The following is a 20627-nucleotide window of genomic DNA, read 5'->3' as shown; positions in this document are numbered from 1 at the left end:
TTTGGGGGGAAAATTACAAAGGGAAAGAAATTAACATTATGTATTTATGTATTTATGTTTTCTGTATGTATCACGTGAAAGAGTCATCTTCTTTTTTTAAAATTCTTCATAAAGAAATTAATTATCAGTTACTTTTCTGAAGTCATATTACACTGGTTATCATTTTTTTAGTCTTAAATTTAATTGACATTTTTAGATTGAATTATATTGAATATTATATATGTATAGTTCTTCGTTTATCCATTTATTATTATTATTTACTTTTTTTTTACATGCTCAACCTTTGGTGAGTAATAAAAGTATCATATTTATTTGTATTTTCGTGTTAAATAATAATAAAAAAAAAAACAACCTTACAGACTGCAAGAATACGTTTTCAAACTTTTAAATAAAGTTTTATTCATAAAAACAAAACTCCAGAGATGAGCGGCAGTGACGTACTTGTTGTGAAAGTACGTCACACGGTTTGAGCCAAAGGCGGCGGTGATGAGAAATTTAAAATTTGCGGGCTAGCTCGTTAGCTGCTAGCTAACGCCTCGGATCTACAGTCAGGTAACTTCAGCTCGAGAATCATGGCTTCGTATTTTCATTTATTACAACAGACAAAACCGCAGTTTGAATCTCCGGCCAAAGTTTTTGCTAAGCTCAAATCCAAGGTGCAAAAGGAAGCGATGTGCGCAAAAGACGACAACGGTCCGCCGAACAACGCTCGAGAGGAGTACAGAGTTAATTTAAAGTCGCCCAGGAAGCAGCAGCAGAGGATCTGGGTGACCGAGGAGTTCGATGAGAATCAGAGGTTCGGCAACGAAGCCCAGCCTTTGATTCTCTCGCCCATTAAGAGTCCACAGAAAACCTCTCCGTATTCGTATTCAGACTTTATCCGCAAACCTTTGGAGGAAACGCTTCCAGTGGTTGAAATGGGACTTGGATGCACAAGAAGCGAGAGACGTTTCCTGGAGTCGACAGCCATATCTCACCCTCCCTTTCTGACTAATCATATCCACAAAGAACCTCCTCAGGTCAGAGACGCGGATCAGTTCATCCTCTCCAGCACGACTCCGTTGAAGGTTCAACCTGTCGAAAGTGACTGCAAGAGCATTGCTTCTGATGAAGAATGCGCTCCTCTCCACAAACCCCTGTCTACAGCCAGTGCCTTTTCCCCCATGGTGAAGAGGCTGAGGAAGAGAAAATGGGAGCAGCAGGAGTTTAACAAAGTCAACACCAACAGCACTGAGGAGGTGAGAAATGAACTCACATGTCAGCCTCGGCAGAGGAAAGCCCCTGCTGTCAGCGAGGAGAACACCCACAGCACCTGGATGAACATCAAAGGATGCTCCACTGACCAACCAGAGAGGATCCCCGAAGACATGTTTACACCAAGAAAATCCGTGGCAGAGAGACGTGAGACATTTTTTCCTGCCTTTCCCCACCTTACATCAGAATATAGAGGTGTATAGAAATCACCTGGTAGACGTCTACAATAGAATAATAATAAAATATTTCTTCTGTTTTGAAACAGGCTGTGGTGTTGTTTTGGAAAAAATTCCTATAATGTCTCCAGCTAAGATGTTTGCTTATATGAAGGAGAGAGAAAGCAAAAGGGAACTGCGGGGAGTTCGTGAAGCTATCAATACCACGAGGGACATCTTTAATGCAGGTGAGTGTGCCATGGTGTTAAAAAAGCAGCACATCCGGTTTAAGCAGTTTCTATAGATATAGTTTGAGTTTTCCCAGGTCACTGTGCACAACACACCTTTGCTTATGGCACAATATCTTTCCCATAGGTAACTCCCTTAAGTCCGGAGACAGCCCTCTCTCCACACCTCACAGTGTTGGTGAGAGGGACGACAGTGTGTTTACAAACACCTCAGAAAGTGATGTTCCTGTAAGCCGGCACATATCAGAGTCAGCTGACGCTCTGACCTCGGCTGTGTCGTCGAAGCCCGTTTTGCTCGAAGACCCGCTCGTGCTCAATTCTCCGAAGATCTTGATTCCGAAGAGACAAGAGGCTGTGTTCAAGTGCAACAAGTGGCCTAAGCAAGCAACATTCCCCAGCGTGAGTAAAACAAATGCCTATTAATGAAATATAAGTGAACAAATGGCAGGCCTTGTGTCGGTTGAGCCTGAAAACTGTTTGAAGAAAAACAGTTACTGATACATTTACATTTCAAGAGCAAATTGAAAAAGTAGGTCAGCGGCAGTTTGCATTTCCCTATACAAGTTTTCTCTGGTTCATCATTGTCCCCTTGTTTCCCTCCTTTGGTAGGAGAGTGTGATTTATCTCAAAAAGTGGTTCCTGAGGAAGAACAGCAAGGGCCTCTTTGTTGATGGAATCCACGGGTAAGTGTTGTTTGATGTAATTTTGAACTTTGTGAATGAGGAGAATGACATGATGTCAGGTTGCTTTTCTCATTTGATAGACATTTAGACATTAGACTTAGACATTTTTTTGGTTTCATCCAAAAGATTTTAATGAGGTTCATAGTCAACTGCTGGTCATTTCCTCCCAGGGAAGACAACATACCATGGAACAGTAACGTCATCATGCACAGGGTTTCTAATTCTATGATAAAGACCGTCTCCGGCAGGGTTTACATCCTGGTTGGGAAGATGAACTTGAAAGTTGAACCCGGTAAGCTGACTTGAACCTTTTTCCAATTGTGCGTGGGAAGAAATTAAAAATGGATAAAAGGGTGAAGCAAAGCTGTATAGAGAGAGTCCTATGCATGGTATTACATGGATTTACTCTTTCTTTTTTCCCCAGAGTTTCCCAGGTGGTTTTTGAAAAAGTTTGAAAAGGGTTTTCCTCCTGACTGGAAGGCGCTTTACAACAAGATGCTGACAGAGTCGAGAGAGTAAGAACACTAATTTCACATCCCTGCTCTTGCGGTCAATATATTGTGTTTGTTTTTGCAGGGGGATTGTGACTAAATTAATTATTTTTTGTATAATTTGTTTAGATTGGTTGTTTTACACCTTTGGGCTTGGTTAAGACCTAAATTTTGTTTTCCTGTAGCAACCAAGGCAGAGGAAGACAGAAGAAAAGTGAAAGTAGTGGTATCAAATCGAAGAAAAAATCGGAGGCCTCCCTCATCAACAGTTCTTTGAACCAGCAAACTTCCTTTATGACATGTAAGTACACGATACAAACCTGGTGACGTGTTTTTTTTTTTTTGTTTGTTTGTTTGTTTGTTTGTTTTTAGTGGATTTGGGGGCATGAATAAATTGTTGTTGTTTTTGTTTTTACAATAAAGTAATTTTACTTTCTCTGTTAATTCTCTCTAGCTGAATCCTGCCCTCCCATGGGTGCCCCCTCCTCTAGCATGAAAGTGTCTCGAAGCGGTCGAGTAATCAAACCACCTTTGGAGTACTGGAAAGGAGGGCGCGTCATTCTAGATGCGTTCATGAACGTTACCATCCATGAATGTTATAATACCTCCATCTGCAACTCTGTAAGCACCTAAAGTTGGGCTTGTGTGTGTTATAATTAAGGGTGAGTTACTTCAACTATATTCATTTTGATATTCCACAGGAGGTCAATACAACATTGTCTACAGGGATGTCGCAGGAGCCCGTCCGTGTGTTCTTGCCCTGCAGTGAAGGTAAAGACGCTCTTGGAGCTTTAGTCATAGCAGTGTGAGATTTTAAAGTACATGTTGCATAAAACTGTGTTCTCTGATCCTAGGTGAAAAGGAGGCATCAGTACTACTGAGGAAGGTCAAGGCTCCTCTTCACAGACGCAACAGAGTCAAGGCTAAACCAGACAGGAATCACTCTGATTTTCTCGAACCTGCTGCAGAGCTACTAATAAGCCCTGAGGAGGGGGCAGGAAGAATAACAAGGTCTGGCCAAAAGTGTCCTGCTAAAGAAAGAGAACTACATGTGGACACTGTCCTAAAACACCACAGTGATAATGAAAAGTCTTCAGCACAGAGATCACAGAAACAGTCACAGGGCAGCTGTAGTGCTTCAGCAAGATTATCTAAAAGTAAACAGGCTGTCATAAATTCCCCAGAAACTCCTTCAGTTAAAACATTACAGCATCTGTCATCAGATGATGAGTTATCTATTAAGAGGAAGAAGCGAGGACACAGTAAAGACAGCAGGAGCACTCACAGGGAGTCAAAGTCGAGCCACAGCTCTGCCACAAACAACTCACCAGGATCTGAAGAGGAAAAAGATAACAGAGAGCATTCAGCACTGAAGTCCCAAAAATATGGGTCACATGCCACTCGCAGGCCTACAAAAAGAGTAAATACAAGAAAACGGATCACAAATCCCCTAGAATCTCCCCCAGTGAATGATGAAACATCCCAGAATCTGTCATCGGACGATGAGTTACCCACAAGGAGACGGAGGGAAAGGAAAGGAGCGCACAGTAAAAGCAGTAGAAATGCTCGTAGCAGGCCTCAGCCAAAACATGGGTCCTCATCCACCAAGTCAGAGGATTCAGATAACTTGATGAGGCACAAACCAAAACACAAGTCAAGCAAATGCACCAGAGCACCAGCACCCACAAAGACTTTGGCTGCGCCCACGCAATCCAGCAAGAAACACAGTACGAACAAGGGCAGCATACCGCCGGAGCACGATGAGGATAAGTGGACAGAGGCAGAGCTGATGAGACTACAAGAGTGAGTTTTGTATCCGCAGTAAAGCCTTGTCGCTCTCTTGTGGTTATAATCGTGTTTTTCTATGTTCTGTTTGCCAGGGCTGTGTCTTACTATCCTAAGCACATGGCAAATTACTGGGCAAAGGTAGCACGGATGGTGGGAACCCGTTCTGCAGAAGAGTGCCACAGCCAGCACACATCCCAGGGAGCATCGTACAGTCCTGCTAAGAAAGCCACGAAACCCAAAAAGAAAAAGGTTGAGCCGCCCCAAGCTCCAGGTAGGGAATAGACACTTCTGGGATGTCGACTGTGCAAGTTAGTTAATTTGTGTACCATTTTAAGGTGTTTCATTAATAACTTTGAGGGATATTTTTCCAGCATTGAAAAGTATTACTTCACTATTCACTACTTTGTGTCCCATTATACTCTTTAAGTAAAATGGGACAATCTCATGCATACAGCCAACAGGTACCTTCATTATTGATCTACTGTTTTCTCTTTGAGTAATAAATTCTTTAAAATTTAAATACAGTCTAGAGCTTGTTTTGTTACACAGATTTGAACAAAGTATACACAAATTTAGCACCCTTACATAGCCTTAGCCGGTGATGCCTATCTGCCTGTGTTTGGTTACAGATCATCCTGTGATATCAGCCCGAGTGGGAACCCTAAAGAGAAAACAGCAAGTGCGTCAGTTTTTGGAGACTATGCCCAGGGACAATGTTGATGACGTTTTCAGCTCTGAATACATGCAGAACAAGCGCTTTGAGGTTTGTCTCCCTTTCACAGGTTTTTTTATGAGTAGTCGTTACACTAAACAACAACTAACCATTCCTCTTGACCGTGCCTCGACACGCAGCTCCCTTCCTTGTATTCCGAGGACGAAGAAGACTTGGCAGTGTCGGACCTGGAACCCTTGACCCCTATGTCGGCACGTTTCCCTGAAGTAAAGACTCCTCAGTGTCTGCATATCACTCCAGGCATGATGGGTTCTCCAAACAGGTGGGCGAACGTCTGTTCTAACCTGAAATGAGATGAGTGCAGGAAAACAACGTTTTCACTTAATTTTTGCCTCGATTTTAAAGGGACAATGACGATAAGTACGTGTATCAACTGCAGAAGAGGATTAAAAAAAATCAGTTTAACGCCTGCAAGCTCCCACTTCCTTCAAAGGTACTTCTTTCCTAACAGATTGGGCGTAATTTGTGACATTTTTCATCATGGAAGTTTGTTTCACACAACACTGTATTTCTTTTGACTTTCAGAGATTCACACCCACACCATCAGCTAAAAGAACAATGAGAAGATGTGGCAACACGGGTAAGTGTCCTTAAGAATTAGGTAACAGTTGTACAAAAGGAATATATAGATAAAAGGAAAAGAGTTCATAACTTTACAGGTAGAGTTTTGGTTTTTTGTCTTTGACCACCTGTTTTATTTATTTTTCCCCTCTTTTGCACTAGAAAACGATACATTCGTGGTTTGGGAGATGTTCCCTGGAAACAATGAGGCGCTGTCTGAAAGTGAAGAAGAGGAGGAGGATTTCTACTTCTCAGATAACGACTGATCAAAGCCAGAAATGAAATGTCATGTTGTTCATTTTATTTTTAAATCTGAAATTCTTCAAATGAGTCAAAATTAGCAGAGGAAAGGTGGGATCCCCCCACCTTGAGACATGAACAGCCAAACATCTGTTGCCAGTCTTCCTCACCACTTCAATGTACATAACTTCCAATGTTGTAACGTATAAATATTTTTGTGTTGAGACAATGTGGTCTACATTTAATAGTTGCAAATGTAAAATCAATTTTAATAGAGAATAAAAAAAGAACTGCTGCTGTCTTGCAGTACATCCTTGTAAATATAGTTTTTGTGTATCTGCATTTTTTTTTTTTTTTTATATACCAAAGGGTTACTTATAATAAACCTTTTTTTCCCCCATTGTTAATTATTGTTTTATGCTTTAGTTGCACAGAGGTTGTTGGTGTTGATGTGCTCAAGTAGTCTTCAGGATGAGTTCTACAGGCTTCCTGAAGGAAATTCAACACTTTCTTTTGGCTGCCTTTTATTCTGTTCTTTGTCAAGACGATTTCACACTGCTTCAGTAATGCTTCCACATGGTACTGTCCACATTCATAATTATGACAAGATCCTTAACACCACTGATTAAAATTCAGTTCAGTACAGTTTTATTTATATAGCATTAAATCACAACAACAGTTGTCTGTGTGCTTTATACTGTAAGGTAAAGACCCTACAGTAATACAGAAAAACTCCCAACAATCAGATCCCAATGAGCAAGCACTTGATGACAGTGGGAAGGAAAAACTTCCTTTTAACAGGAAGAAACCTCAAGCGGAACGGCGGTCAGTCATCTGTCGCGACTGATTGGAGGTAATGAAACAGAACAAAAAGACACTGGAAGAGAGCCAAAGAGTTATTAATAACTAATATTTAAATGAGAGTGGCGTATAAACACATAGTGAGTCAAGAAAAAGTGCATCATGGGAGCCCCAGCAACCTAAGCCTTTTGTAGTTTAACTAAGGGATTCAGTCCCAACTTTATGCTTTGTCAAAAAGAAAAGTTTTATGCCTAATCTTAAAAGTAGAGAGGGTGTCTGTCTCCCAAATCTGAGAGCTGGTTCCACAGGAGAGGGGCCTCTCTGCTCTGCTTCCTATTCTACTTTTAAATCTAGGAATGAAAAGTAGAGCAAAGTACTCTATTCAGGTGATACAGTATTTTGGGTCTGTAAGGTAAGAAGGTGCTTGATTCTTTAAGAATTTTCATTTTCATTGTACAGATACTGTACCACAAGATTTCTCTTCTGTACATACTGATGATGATGAGCCAGAAATGTCAAAACTGGATTAATCCCTCCATAAGATCAGTCCAGTTCTCATTTTCTTGCTGTTTCCTGTGGCTATTCACTGAAGCCACATTTGTGATGAGGCTTCAGTGAATAGCAGATGCATTTCTCAGGTCTTTGCTGGATTTTTCCTTTTTCTGAAGGATATAACCTTCACTAACTGCTTTTCCTGCTGTGGATCTTTTTTTTTTTCAGGCCTGCCGTTTCTTATCCACTTTCAATTTTTTCCTCAATTTTTTTGCACACCATGCCAAGATATGCCAAGTTTTTGGCTAACAGTTCTTTAGGAATCACCTTGTTGGTGCAAAATACTATTTAATGCTGCAAAACTGTGTGCCTATTGTGACAGGCTGCTAGTAACAAAGTGCCTAAAGAAACCATTTAAAATTAGTTCTTTGCTGTTGACCTGTCTGTTATGTGTAGACACAACGCTGGTTCAGTCCTTGAGTTAAGTGCCTGTTTTATCTTTGAACGATTCATAAGTCAGTGTTAAGTGGTTTAACAAACAAAGAAAGCATTCCTCTGAAAAAGCCCAGGTACAAGGACTGGGTACTTGGAAGCAAAATATTGAGATATGAGAGCTGACTCCAGGCTTTTGCACAGTACTGTACATCAACAGAAATATACCAGACTTACAATACAAACTTAGTAAATATATGTGTATTATTCAATTTAGTCTTTCCACACTGGTATGTGTTATTATAGTTAGGTTTTTTAAGTTTGCAATATTATTTTAGTTATTTTCTACCGTCTAGTTATTTTAAGTTAGCTAGTTTTTTTGTTTTTGTTCTTTTGCTTTTAGTTGGGGAGACAATTTTTCTTTCATTCCAAGTCCACAGTGGTGAAGGAGAAGTGTGAGTGGACAGAAATATGCAAACCATAGCAGGAAATTTACAAAACTTGCCTCCAAACCAGCAAAAGTGAAGCTGTGACACAGATTTGAACCCAGTTTACTTTTTCTATTTGAATACTATTAAGGAGCAGCGTTTACGTGCAGTAAAAAAAACAAAACAAACATAAATAAACCAAAAATAAAAGTTAGCAGAACATACTACATTACAAACGTGTTAAAGGATCGGTGGTGGGAGGGGGAAGGGGGGGGCAGCGGTTGCTAATCACGTGAAAACAAAGTCACATGACTAGTGCGCATACACTAACCTGGTCGCTTGAGTTTGGCAATCTGAAACAGGAGAGGACACCATGAACAAACTGTGAGTGCTTTAGATAACTTCAGAGCTTATTTACATAAATAATGAAGAGTGCGATACCGTGAACTGTTTAAACGTAGCTAACCCACGTTTTTTACGTCACTGGTGACCTATAGCTGCTGCTAATGTAGCAGGTTAAAGTGGCCGTGGGACGTTAAAGCTGTAATAAACTAAACCGCGCTTTTCTGTAATAGATGTAGCATTAGCATAACGCTATGTGTGCATGAAGGCATGAAGAAATGCGTATGATTTTAATTTTACCTTCTTACCTGAATCACATTGAGACGTCAAAGATGCACCAAGACATGTTTTGTTACCGACCTGAAATAACACTAGGTGCTAATTGTAGTTTTGACAAAACTTCCGGGTTTGTTTTGGGTGTATCTGATTTTCAATGCTTTGATTTCTCCTTTCTTCCAGCAGACTGGTCTTCTCCTTGCCCTTTTTATTCAGTTCGGTGGTCTGGAGTGGATATCTGGAGTCAGACCAGGATGTCTTGTGAGCAAACATACAATTTTAAATCTGTTATGATATGTATTATTTAGTTTAAGTTACATCTGGATTTCTGCTAGCTATAGACTGTAAAGTGAGGTATGATTCATATGTAATTAATTACTGGGTGCCGTGTTTATTAATAAGTCTGTTATACCAGGTCTCCCAGCCATTTAAATGCTTGCCATTAATTTCTGACTGTTAAAATACATTTTCAAAATTTTTATTCCTCTTTACACAGGATACCACAGGAGTGGGCTCATGTGGATCGGGTTGGTCCCACAGAAGAGCTCGAACTGACCTTTGCCCTAAAGCAGCAGAATGTTCACCTGCTGGAGGAAAAGCTCAGGCTGGTGTCAGACCCTGACTCAGTTCAGTATGGTATGGATCTATCCGATAACTGCAACCTTTACATTTTAAAAACAGAAAGAAATACTCCTTTAAACGTTAACCTGTGCTCGTTTGCACTCCAGGTAAGCATCTCAGTCTAGAGGAAGTAGCCTCCCTCGTGCGTCCCTCTGACCTGACCGAGAAAGTGGTGCATCGCTGGCTGCAGAGTCATGGGATTACAAACTGCCTTACGATTCGCACTCAGGACTTTTTGCAGTGCACCATGACTGCAGAGTAAGCATATTTCTTTGGCAGCATTTGTTCTGCTTACTCAACTCACTTGCTCATGACACAGTTAAAGCGCAAAGTCACTTCTTCAACACGAGTTCTGTAGCAGTGTAAATCTCCCACTAATGCTTGTATCTTGTGATATAGTTCCTCTTTATGCGGTTTTGGGTTAAAAAAAAAATCAGACATTGACCTGGAGTAAAATGAAATTCATAAATCAAGGCTGAGACAAGGAGTCGATTTCACTTACTAGAAGTTCCTGTTTTATCTGTTTTACATTGTTTCCTTTTTAAACACACATAAATGGACTTGCATGTGTTTGCATGGTAATGACAGTAAATGATAGTTGTACTGAATTCTTTTGTTTGCTTTTTTCCCTCAGGACTGCAGAGAGGTTACTTCCAGGAAGCAGATTTCACCGTTATATGAGAGATGGACATTATTTAGTGAGGTCTTCAGCTCCATACTCGGTTCCCGATGACGTTCATCATCACCTTGACTTTGGTGAGCTCCATTTCAAAAGCTGCTAATTATTATGTTGGTTTTTTTTAGACCTAGGTCATAAAGTTCTACGATTGCTTGCAAAAAAATACACCTACTCACATTTTGCTGCAAAAACTTTTTTTTTAGATCGCTTCTTTGTCCCGTTCAGTCCACTTGAATAGATGTCACTACTGCCCACTGGATCCTCAATAACCTTTTCATTACATTTCTTTTTACCAGGAATTTTATTTTGGGGAAGAGGATAGTGTCGCATAGGACCTAAATTTTTGGGTGGTTACTTAAATTGTCATTGTGGCCAAGAAAACTCCAGTGTGGCACCAAATATTCTCCTTCACAAGCTTCAGGGTGTTACAGTAGAACCCAAGTTTGACCCTGACCTGTGTGTGTGTGTTTACATGTATTCAGTGCTTCTGCAGTGTTAATGACCTGTTAAAGTCCTACAAATCATACTTTTAATCATCATATAGTGCTTTATTCTAACCACCTTAAGTACAGCCAGAATTGAAATCAGAAACCTTGCTGGTGTAAGGTGACGCTGCTAACCACTTTTTCCTTAGAAACTGTTGCTTGGTGTGTGGGTGCCGGTGCTTAGCCACAGGGTAATTTTTTACACAGAAGTTGTGGGTTTCTCTCAGATATTTCTGTTGAAATCGTAAATACCAACGTGCAAGTGGTCAGAATGGCACTTCAGTGACTAATCAAAAAAGGAATAAATAGAAACTACACAAAAAGTGGGTTTGAGATGCAGGTGAGGAGATATATTTGGGTTCAAAGACTTCATCATTTTTTATGGCAAAGTCTTTGAACTTTATGAGAGCATCTCATATGATTAGGTTTGGATCTGCATTGACACTGCCGCCCCCGTGACTCTGAAGTACATAAGTGGTTAAGGAAGTGGATGTGGGATTTAATTTTTTTTTAAAATTTGTGTATGCTTCTGCAGTTGGAGGACTTCACCGTCTTCCTCCTAAGGGACTGGATCTCAGCAAGAAGCAGAAGTCTAAGGCAGGGTTTCACCTCGGGGTGACTCCTGCTGTTTTAAGGACTCGCTACAATCTAACATCAGCTGATGTGGGATCAGTTCAGAACAACAGCCAAGCTGTAGCTCAAGTATGATACACTCACCTTATTATTTAAGGGATGAAAGGTTAAATGTTGCAACTAGCCATATAACCTTCAGCTCCAAGTCTTTAATCTGACTATAACGTGGTGTAATTTTTCACTGTAGCTAGCTGCTTTCTCTTTTAGTTTTTGGAGCAATATTACCATCCCGCCGACTTGGCTGAGTTCATGGCCATGTTCGGTGGTGCCTTCCAGCATCGGTCTGAGGTGGATCGAGTTGTAGGAACCCAGGGGGGAGGAAAAGCTGGTATAGAGGCCAGTCTGGATGTAGAGTACATCATGAGCACAGGGGCAAACATCTCCACTTGGGTCTTCACCAATCCAGGTATGAGAAAGAGTTTGTCTTTCTGTTTTTAGATTATTCAAAACAAAATCATGATATAGAAATGATAAACCCTTTAGCAAAGAGGTCAGAGCTTGGAGTTAAAAGCAAGAAAAAAAACCAACCTCCACACAGAGTAACGTTTCTTTTTTCCCTTTAAATTGTTCTGCTGTGCCTCCAGGTCGCCATGAGTCCCAGGAGCCTTTCCTCCAGTGGATGATTTTGCTCAGCAACATGACTGACCTGCCCTGGGTTCACACTATCAGCTATGGAGATGATGAAGACAGTCTTTCTGCAGCCTACATGACACGCATCAACACAGAGTTCATGAAGGCCGGCGTCAGAGGAATCTCATTGCTCTTTGCTTCTGGTCAGTAATAACAGTAACATTTGTAATAGTAACATGTGTGTGACATGTTGTGGTGCTTTTTGTGGTTTTCGTCACCTTGGTTAAAAATGAGACTTGACTTGAATAACTGGGGAATTCTTTACCTGATCGTGTAAAGAAAATAAGAGGCTTTGTCTCCTTGGCAATATGTCACCTGACTGTAAAGTCACTCTCATTGTCAGATCATTATGTCACTTGAAACATGAATACAGCACCATTGTTTCATACTGAACCCCTGATGGCACGGCATGTGTACGCGATACCTTTTTGTTCTGCTTGCTTTTTATCACGGCTCCAAAGCAACAGTCAATAGGCTGCCAGTCATTAGTAAAATTTACTGCACCATCACCTGCCACCTCACTTATAATCACCCTGATCTTGTGTCGTGTTCAGGTGACAGTGGTGCTGGATGCAGACATCTGGGGAAAGAAAACACCTTCAGGCCCAGTTTCCCTGCCTCAAGGTAAAACATCAACTCCAGTTTTGTGAAACTAAAGCAGCGTGTAATTATTTGCAACAGATAGTTTACTATATTAAAAAAAATCTGATTTAAAGAGCTTCTTGTTTCCAGCCCATATGTGACTACAGTAGGAGGCACATCCTTCAAGAACCCCTATAAGGTCACGTATGAAGTCACAGACTCAATCAGTGGTGGAGGCTTCAGCAACATCTTTAAGATGCCCGACTACCAGGTAAAATCATCAGCCTTTAGTGATACATGATACATCTCCGTTCATTTATGTATCCAGTGATCATCGTGTGTTTTTTTTCCCCCCAAAAGTCAGTGTAAACAGTGCTATCTGTGCTCTGTGTGTGTTCCCACAGACCACTGCGGTGAATAGCTATCTAAAGACTGTAGCGGCATCCCTCCCTCCTAAGTCATACTTCAATACCAGCGGAAGGGCTTACCCAGACATGGCTGCCCTATCTGATAATTACTGGGTGGTCAGCAACAGAGTGCCTGTCCCGTGGGTGTCGGGGACCTCGGTCAGTATCCTTTGTAGCAAATAGAGAATTGACAATGTAGCAGAGGAGGAAAAAAGAAACAGAAGAACCATAAAATTAGCCCAATGGGCAAACTGACAGACTAAACGAAGCTGGTGCCTTTTTTCCTCTATGGGCTCCTAAAATGTTGCAGGTTTAGTTTTTTTGGACAGATAAGTTTATTTCCAACAAAGTACACTTGACGTGTATGGACATTCATCGAAGCAACATAACAAATACATTAGACATCTCTATATAAATAACACAGATTCTGTGGTTGAAATTGAGTTGGTCCCGTCTAATGAATAATAGAAATATTCATCTGACTTTCAAATCACCAGCCAATGGCTCATATAGAGTAAGACAAGTGCATTCATACCTACACACTGATATGCATACAACAAAAATGCACAATCATACATCTGTACATAAATATCTATACCTGTACCTGTAGTTTCCAGAACAGACTCTGTGCAGTTAGGATGGATCTGAGCAGGCAAACTCAATAGCTACAGGGGATTTGCTTTAAAATGAGTGAAGGTCTAAAAGGGTGATGCTTCATTCCCCCATGTTGCGCTCTTCAGATTCCTTTACATTTGGTACAAAAGCCTTACACATCATGGGAGGTTTATTTCAGTTAAAGAAATGTTTGTGTTTACAGAGTGTAGCCACCCCCATTCACCACCTGCTGCACCACCAACAGTCTGCACTTACCTTAAATCACTTGCTTTGAATGTCTGCTTCTTGTGGCTCATTGTATCTCACATGCATTGCTTACCCATCCAGGCATCGACCCCTGTAGTCGGAGGTATGCTTTCCCTCATCAATGATCAACGTTTCATGAAGGGCCTGCCTGCCCTGGGCTTCCTCAACCCCCGACTCTATAAGCTGAATGGAAAGGCCTTATTTGATGTAAGTGCAGCTAATTATACTATTACTGTAGATAAGTACTTGAAGTAATTATTGGAGGACTCTTGTTGTTACCAAACTATTGAAGAATGCTCCACTTGTATAGATTACACAACATAGACACTGCGACGCTTTAACCGAAAAACAAGCTTTGTTTACGCTGCTACTGTTATGACGGGTGTTCACTAAGGCATTTTTTTAAAACAAGAAACCAAATATCCATGGTCGAGGTCTGTTTCCTAAATGCCGTTCACTTTTGTCTCAAGGTAACTGAAGGTTGCCACTATGGCTGTCTGGACGAGCAGGTTCAAGGGCAGGGTTTCTGTGCCGCACCTTCGTGGGATCCTGTTACCGGCTGGGGTACGCCAAACTATCCTGCCCTGCTGGCTGTCCTCCTGAGTGATTAGCTGCAAATAACCCACCAGCGCCTGCTCTGAGAGTAGACGGCAGACACACAATGCCAAAGGCAAAAGGCTCGAATAGCTATACTCTAGGTTGCCTCTTTTGGTTTTATTCAGGTATACGTTTGAAGTTGAAGGATTATTGAACTCCTAAAGATTTTTGTTTGCTGAATCATTTAAGGATAATTGCATCGCCTCTCATTTTAAGGCTTCAAACTGTTCAAGTATGTTTGCCAGGGATAATTATAGTGGTAGTTTTTTAATACTGCACTACAGCTGCCATTTTCTGCTGTTCACTGCATTTATAACTGACCCAGATTTGAGATATTCTTGGCTTTACATCTATCCCTTTAGATACACAGTGAGGACGTACAGTTGGCTATGCAAAAAGATTAAATAACTTTATTGAAAAGGTGGAAATATATACTGTAATCACTTCTTATGCACAGCTTGTTTTAAAATAGTGCTGTTGATTCTTAATGACTGTGAGCTGGATTAATATCTGATCTGTACAGGGAATGAGACTTCCTAACTACTCGGCAGGGATAAACTAGGTACAAGTCATCGTGTTGTTTGAGATTTTTAAAACACCGCTCATGTATGTGCACTAAAAAGGGGAACATACTTTGTGGTGTGCTGATTAAGAGGACCTTTGAAATCTTGATTTGCTGCTGTGAAATGACAAGATGTGTTGTAATATGTGGATTTGAAGTGATTCAGCAATTCTACCCACCAGCATTGTTGTACTTGTTGTGAAAGCACTGCCTTTACTATTTTTGTGGACTGATTAAAGCCAGATTATGTACAACAAAATGTCAGATGGGTGTTCAGTATTATCCTCGATGTTTGAAAGTATGTTATGATGGTTGCAGTTTGGAAATGTGAGCTTATTAGAGCTTCCTTTGGCTGTCACAATGGGTTGCCACAGGAGCCGGAGCTACATATTTGACTTTACAACAATCAGCCTTTGTGGCACAACCCTCTCAGGGATTTTTGTCTCCTCCCAGTCTCAATCATCATTTACCTGTGGGTGAATTCATCAATCGCCACACTTTGAAGCTAACATTTTAATTTATTATTAATCAAGAATAATCTGCAAATTATGCATTGAAAATAAGTGTAAATAGATAAATGTAATAGAAGTGGGTTATGACTAAAGACCTTATACAAACTGGTTAAAGTTGAAAATTCTGCCCTGTCATTTCCAATGCAAATGTCAACACGGCCTCTGGCCTCTACTGTTTTCAGTATCCTGGCACGCGAAGAAAAACAAGCCGACAAACTAATTTTTACAGATGAACCTTTGTAACTGCAAAAGTTGACAAAACTACCATTTGTGTGTACGCACTATGGAAAAGGATTAAACAAAAAGAAGTTCCACTTATTTATTTCTATTTGAATGAAAGAGGAAACCAAAGTTCGGTAATTCCCTGTGAAAGACTTCGACAAGTTAACCTGTTACATTGTTATTATTCTATAGTATCAAACATGTACAAGTATCCCAGTTATATGACAATGGAGGTTTTAGTTTTGTTTTTTAAATTAAGTATAAAATATTTGAGAATGATTTCAAACTGAGAACAAATGACACCGTTTTGCATTGGTAGTGCAAGGGGGAAACATTTTAATCACTGATTACTATTGAAAATCACATGTCTATGATCTACAGGATATTGTGTTGTAGAAAATGAAAATATGCAGAGACCACCCAGTCACATCCTCGAAACACACTTGTGAGGAAGAAAGGGAGGAGGTAAAACAAACCGAAACCTCTTCGAAGAAGAGCTACAGAGACAATCTGACTACATACATCACCACAGAGCCTACAGCCCCTTTCAGACATGCAATCCCTTTCTTTAATTTTGAGGGCACCTGAATGCGTCACCTGCCCAAGTGCATGTTCACTTATCCTTAAATGGCAATCTTGTTAGGTCGGACCTGGAAACATTTACTTCTAACTTTTCAAGACAAATCTGAATGCATGCAGTCAAATTAAGAGAGGAGCATCTGAGTGATTTTGACTGTGCATGATTCCATTTAAACTTTTCTTTGAAGCTGAACTCATGAGGGAATGCCCTCAACAGCAATACATACAAATCTCTCCAAAATCAGGTTCTAATTTATGATAAAGACATTCCTCTTTCAATAAACAGAAGAGACATCTCTCTTTCTCTGAGCCTGTGTGCAGCTCTCTGAGCAGCACATATACACACAACCTGCTCTTAGTGACAATGACAGAAGAAACTAAAAACACAGTGAAAAGAGTCGATCCTGAGAAAACCTGCTGTCACAGAGTCAACAAGGCTTTTCCAGGAAGGGCAAGTACTGCATGCGTACTGCGACTCTGCCAATCACTGTCATGTGTGTCTAAATAAAACTTTGAGAAAAACATAAACATAAAAATGACCTACATTTGAAGGACAGAAAACCATTACTTTCACAGATCCCATGTCTGAAAAGGGCTTTGTTCATTAGTGTACAATATGCACACTTGGGGAAAAGTACAAAATTGAAAATATGTCATTGCTAAGGATTGACGCAAATTTGAAGAATATTGCAAAAACATTTTTTTTTTTAAACTGCTCGTCTTAAGATATAAATAAGTTTCTTGGGTGCAGATCCATGAAATAACATCTCCACAAGAAGAAACTGTTAAGTTGTTCCATCCAGGTAGAGCCAAAGTAGGGTAAGAGGCCTGAGGGGGTTGGGGTTCTCACAAGTTGCTTGTTGAAAACCTCTGTGTATCAAAAAGTTTGTGAAGACGCCTTTTTCCGTTTAAACGTTTTACCCTAGAGGCAACACAAAGGGACTTCTTATGTCACAACAAAGCAGGCCAAGGGATCATTTGGCTGTCGAAGGAGCGGACATACAGGTCAAATCCTCCAGTGTTTCCTTGTGTTGTCGTTCGTCTGAAGCGCGGCTCATTCACTGGTTATTTTTGGCTTTGGCGTGTGTGAGGATGTGAGACTTCAGGTTGGTGGACTGGGCAAATTTTTTGTTGCAGCCATCAAAGGGGCAAACATACGGACGGTCTCCAGTGTGAATACGCACATGTGTGCGCAAGTTAAAGTCCAGGGAGAACCGCTTGCCACAGCCCTCAAATGTGCACTGGGAAAGAGACAGAGAGAGTGTTAATGCTACTTCATGTCTCAACTTAGCTCATGTATAACTTAGCTCAGTAGCCTTATGATGAAATAGCAAAATTTGCATATAACCACTCTTAAAACACACAAACCCAGCCGAGTAAGGTAAACACTTCCATAAGTATTTTTATGTCCTACTATTAAATCAAAGTAAATATTTGCAGGCTGTCTGAGAAAGCCAAATAACTGACAGCCTGCCACGTGTGAGACCTCACCTGGAAAGGTTTCTCTCCCGTGTGTACGAGTTGGTGCCTCTTCAATTTCGAACTCTCGACAAACGCTTTGCCGCACTCTGCGCAGACGTGCACCCGAGGTCCGTGGGTGTGCAAGTGTTTCCTCATTGCAGAGTTGTCCCTGAACATCTTGGTACATCCCTGACAGGGAAGAGGAAACACAGTTAGTTTAACTTGTTTGCACATAATGGCATGCCAATGCATAACACACTTGCATATTCTCAAAAGAGGTGTCATAACAAATACACAGCAATCAGCAAACTTCTGAGCTGCAACATGCAGAGCACACGCACTTTGTGTGGACAGGCTATCGTCCTGGGCGCGTCATCTTCTTTTACTTTTCTCGGCTTCATTCTGCAACAGAAATGGAAGTAGCTGCATGTAAACTAGCTGCATGTAAACTAGCATTAGAAAACCCCCCAGAAAACAGATAAATAGCATTTATTTGCATACAGTGCTATTTTTTTTTTTGCATTTTAACACATGTAAATGCATGCATTTACATGTGTTAAAGTGGAATTGCATTTATGCTCAATGTTGCACTTCACACAAAACAAAACTAGAGTGTGCAAAACTGCATCTAATCTATCAGGTCTGCAGAGTTTTCAGCAGTGTTGCTTGTCTGTCTTTCATGGAGCCAATACAGTTTTGTTTTGAAAGCTGCAATGTGTTTCAACATTATCACCACTTACCTTGCAAACTCTGCCAGCTGTTTGGGGTCTGACAGGTCAATGCCTGGGATGCCTCCAGGAGGAAGCTTTTTCCCTGTCATGTATTCCGAATAATCTGGAGGAGAGTTTTCTCCTGTGATTTGCTCCTCGTGGTCTATGTCCTTTTTGTCATCTAAAAGATAGAGGAACAGTTTTTAAAAGAAATCCATAACTACAACAGTGCATTTTGAGCTCAATGTGCCCTCACTAATTTCCTACTTAAATATTACGGAAAATCCGGTTGTTGCTAAATAGGTGATTTCTGTTGAGTTGCAAATGGTTTAATCTCAAAAGTACACTATAAACAGTTTTCCAAACAGTATGAATGGTGCATTTGTGTGACAGTCTATTCAACATAAAATGTGAGGAAAAACAGAAAATTTAAAAGATTTTGCGTTAAATACATAACGATTCACTGTAGAAACGCAAGTAAGGTGAGGTTGGCTGCACAAAGTTTACAAAAAATGTTTTCCAAATAAAATTTAAATTAAAACTCGGTGTTTTTTTTTAATCATCTCAATTTTCATTTTCTCCATGTGTTGAATAGCCAGTTCAAAACCAGTTTCTATATCAAGCTGATAAAATCACACTTTTTAGGGTTCACGCAAAGAATTAAAAAACATGATACAGTTTCCGAAACAAAATACATAGTTTATTGTACTTTTAAAATCATGTGACTAAAAACGCGTGACTAAAGAGGAAAAACTGTAATGTTTGAGGGGTTCCTGAATGCACCACCTCCACCGACTTCGCTGAGCTGAACTGAACTGCGCCACAGCGGCCTAGCGGAGCTAGCTGCACTCGCTCCCACTCTCGCCGCCATCTTCGTCGGCCAAATAAACGCCATTTTTTCGGGCCGCCATACTTTCTAGACCGGGGAAATATGGCGGCGCCCATCGACACATAAAACATGGCTTCCCATAAAAACAAAAACATTTCAAATGGAGTTTAAGTGGCTCGGAGTTGGGGAATGTTTCCTACTTTGGCGGAGGACAAGGCCCCAGCAGGGCCCAGTCACACGACACACATCCTGAGAACAAAGCGAGGCGCCAGCTTGCAGGAATTCACTTAACTTACCCGATGCCCACATAGTGACTGAAAATTCCCCCTCCAACGTCTTTATCTGGACCTGCTTCTGTTCCCATTTTCTGCCCATTTCTCCCCCACTCAGGTAGCTCTTTTTGCCCGATTTCTTTCCGCTTCCAGCCTTCTTCATCCGGCCTGTTGACGAGCTTTTCCCGGCCACAGTAACCAGAGTCTGTTCGATATAGTCCTCCTCCACGGCGGGCACTGGGATAAGAATTTGGTCCTCGAAACCATCATCTGTGTGCAGTTCGGAGTCATCCTCACCCACCACTTCTTCTCTCGTCTGCACCAAAATCACCTCCTGGTGCGGGTGAATCGAGTTCGGATCATCTGTATCGAGAGGCTGTAAGGCGATCATAGGCTGGTGCTCACCGTCGTCTCCAACAACTGTGGTCTCGATTGTCTCTACTTCGATTTCGTGCAATTCAACTATTTCGGCCGGCATTTCTGAGCCATCCGTTTCTATGTACAGGGTGTCCCCCGATGCCATGATAACTTTCGTGTATTGCTTCTTCCTATTGCTATTTATTTTACACTCTAGCCTTCCCTCCTCTCTACTCTCTATCGGCCCCCCCTCTCGCTCTCTCCGACAACAACTCCACAGTCTCACTAGTGTATTCTCGCCACCACAACGCTCCAGTTCTGAAATCTCGCGAGATTCAAGGAAAAAGTGCCCTGACAGGTAGATTATGTTTAGTTCACAGATTATTACACACACATTTTTATGAAATAAATATAAATGTGCATAATACACATCTTCTATGAATGTCTTTATTTGTAACATACACATCATTATACATTATGGGTTCACAGTTTGTGGGTTTTTTTTATCATATAGTAAAATGCGTTTTTTGATGATCCAGTTTATAAATTAAATAAAGGGGACAAGTTATTGTTTTTGTTTTTCTTATCAAACTTAGAAATATTCAATTTACAAATACATCAAACAAAAAAGCAGCAAATAACTGAAAAGCGGGAAAGCTTGCTATTTTTTCCATGCCAGATAATTTGTGTAGTGGAAACAAATG

The 20627-nt window shown here is 40.8% G+C and overlaps 3 protein-coding genes across 4 annotated transcripts; 2 read left to right on the top strand and 1 right to left on the bottom strand.

Annotated features, from left to right (window-relative positions):
- The first annotated feature begins 440 nt into the window (after positions 1-440).
- Positions 441-6548, top strand: mis18bp1 (MIS18 binding protein 1). Its single transcript, XM_004540548.3, has 16 exons — positions 441-1401; positions 1520-1657; positions 1785-2056; positions 2267-2340; positions 2511-2632; positions 2765-2855; positions 3017-3132; positions 3286-3452; positions 3533-3602; positions 3686-4634; positions 4712-4890; positions 5249-5382; positions 5472-5614; positions 5698-5785; positions 5878-5932; positions 6076-6548. The coding sequence occupies exons 1-16, from the start codon at positions 573-575 to the stop codon at positions 6177-6179; spliced, it is 3531 nt and encodes a 1176-aa protein (XP_004540605.3). The 5' UTR covers positions 441-572; the 3' UTR covers positions 6180-6548.
- A 2035-nt stretch (positions 6549-8583) lies between these two features.
- On the top strand, positions 8584-15240 carry tpp1 (tripeptidyl peptidase I). Of its 2 annotated transcripts, none has more exons than XM_004540547.3 (13): positions 8584-8690; positions 9111-9185; positions 9421-9560; positions 9653-9803; positions 10180-10301; positions 11245-11411; positions 11550-11748; positions 11927-12115; positions 12527-12596; positions 12705-12825; positions 12959-13120; positions 13904-14029; positions 14293-15240. In XM_004540547.3, exons 1-13 carry the CDS (start codon positions 8680-8682, stop codon positions 14431-14433), a joined length of 1674 nt encoding a protein of 557 aa, XP_004540604.1. In that variant the 5' UTR covers positions 8584-8679; the 3' UTR covers positions 14434-15240. The 2 variants fall into 2 exon arrangements, with proteins under 2 accessions (XP_004540604.1, XP_004540603.1); XM_004540546.3 differs by having other exon boundaries at positions 8612-8690; positions 9108-9185.
- Positions 15241-16031: 791 nt separating this feature from the next.
- yy1a (YY1 transcription factor a) lies at positions 16032-20218 on the bottom strand. Its single transcript, XM_004540545.5, has 5 exons — positions 19591-20218; positions 18496-18646; positions 18097-18157; positions 17786-17944; positions 16032-17535 (listed from the first exon to the last, which is right to left on the bottom strand). Exons 1-5 carry the CDS (start codon positions 20087-20089, stop codon positions 17353-17355), a joined length of 1053 nt encoding a protein of 350 aa, XP_004540602.1. The 5' UTR covers positions 20090-20218; the 3' UTR covers positions 16032-17352.
- Between the last annotated feature and the right edge of the window lie 409 nt (positions 20219-20627).

Source organism: Maylandia zebra, linkage group LG19 (assembly GCF_041146795.1).
Source record: "Maylandia zebra isolate NMK-2024a linkage group LG19, Mzebra_GT3a, whole genome shotgun sequence".
Taxonomy (NCBI): domain Eukaryota; kingdom Metazoa; phylum Chordata; class Actinopteri; order Cichliformes; family Cichlidae; genus Maylandia; species Maylandia zebra.
The sequence above is the reverse complement of the archived record's forward strand: the minus strand, read 5'-3'. Positions and strand labels throughout refer to the sequence as shown.

Bases quoted from the DNA above. Each gene is read 5' to 3' on its own strand.
- mis18bp1 (XM_004540548.3), top strand. From the start codon at position 573: ATGGCTTCGTATTTTCATTTATTACAACAGACAAAACCGCAGTTTGAA. The intron at 2,856-3,016 runs GTAAGAACACTA...GTTTTCCTGTAG, and splicing joins ATGCTGACAGAGTCGAGAGA to CAACCAAGGCAGAGGAAGAC. The intron at 3,453-3,532 runs GTAAGCACCTAA...GATATTCCACAG, and splicing joins ATACCTCCATCTGCAACTCT to GAGGTCAATACAACATTGTC.
- tpp1 (XM_004540546.3), top strand. The intron at 9,804-10,179 runs GTAAGCATATTT...TTTTTCCCTCAG, and splicing joins CAGTGCACCATGACTGCAGA to GACTGCAGAGAGGTTACTTC. The intron at 14,030-14,292 runs GTAAGTGCAGCT...TTTTGTCTCAAG, and splicing joins ATGGAAAGGCCTTATTTGAT to GTAACTGAAGGTTGCCACTA.
- yy1a (XM_004540545.5), bottom strand. From the start codon at position 20,089: ATGGCATCGGGGGACACCCTGTACATAGAAACGGATGGCTCAGAAATG. The intron at 18,647-19,590 runs GTAAGTTAAGTG...TCTATCTTTTAG, and splicing joins AGTCACTATGTGGGCATCGG to ATGACAAAAAGGACATAGAC. The intron at 17,945-18,096 runs GTGCGTGTGCTC...CTTCCCTGTCAG, and splicing joins CGATAGCCTGTCCACACAAA to GGATGTACCAAGATGTTCAG.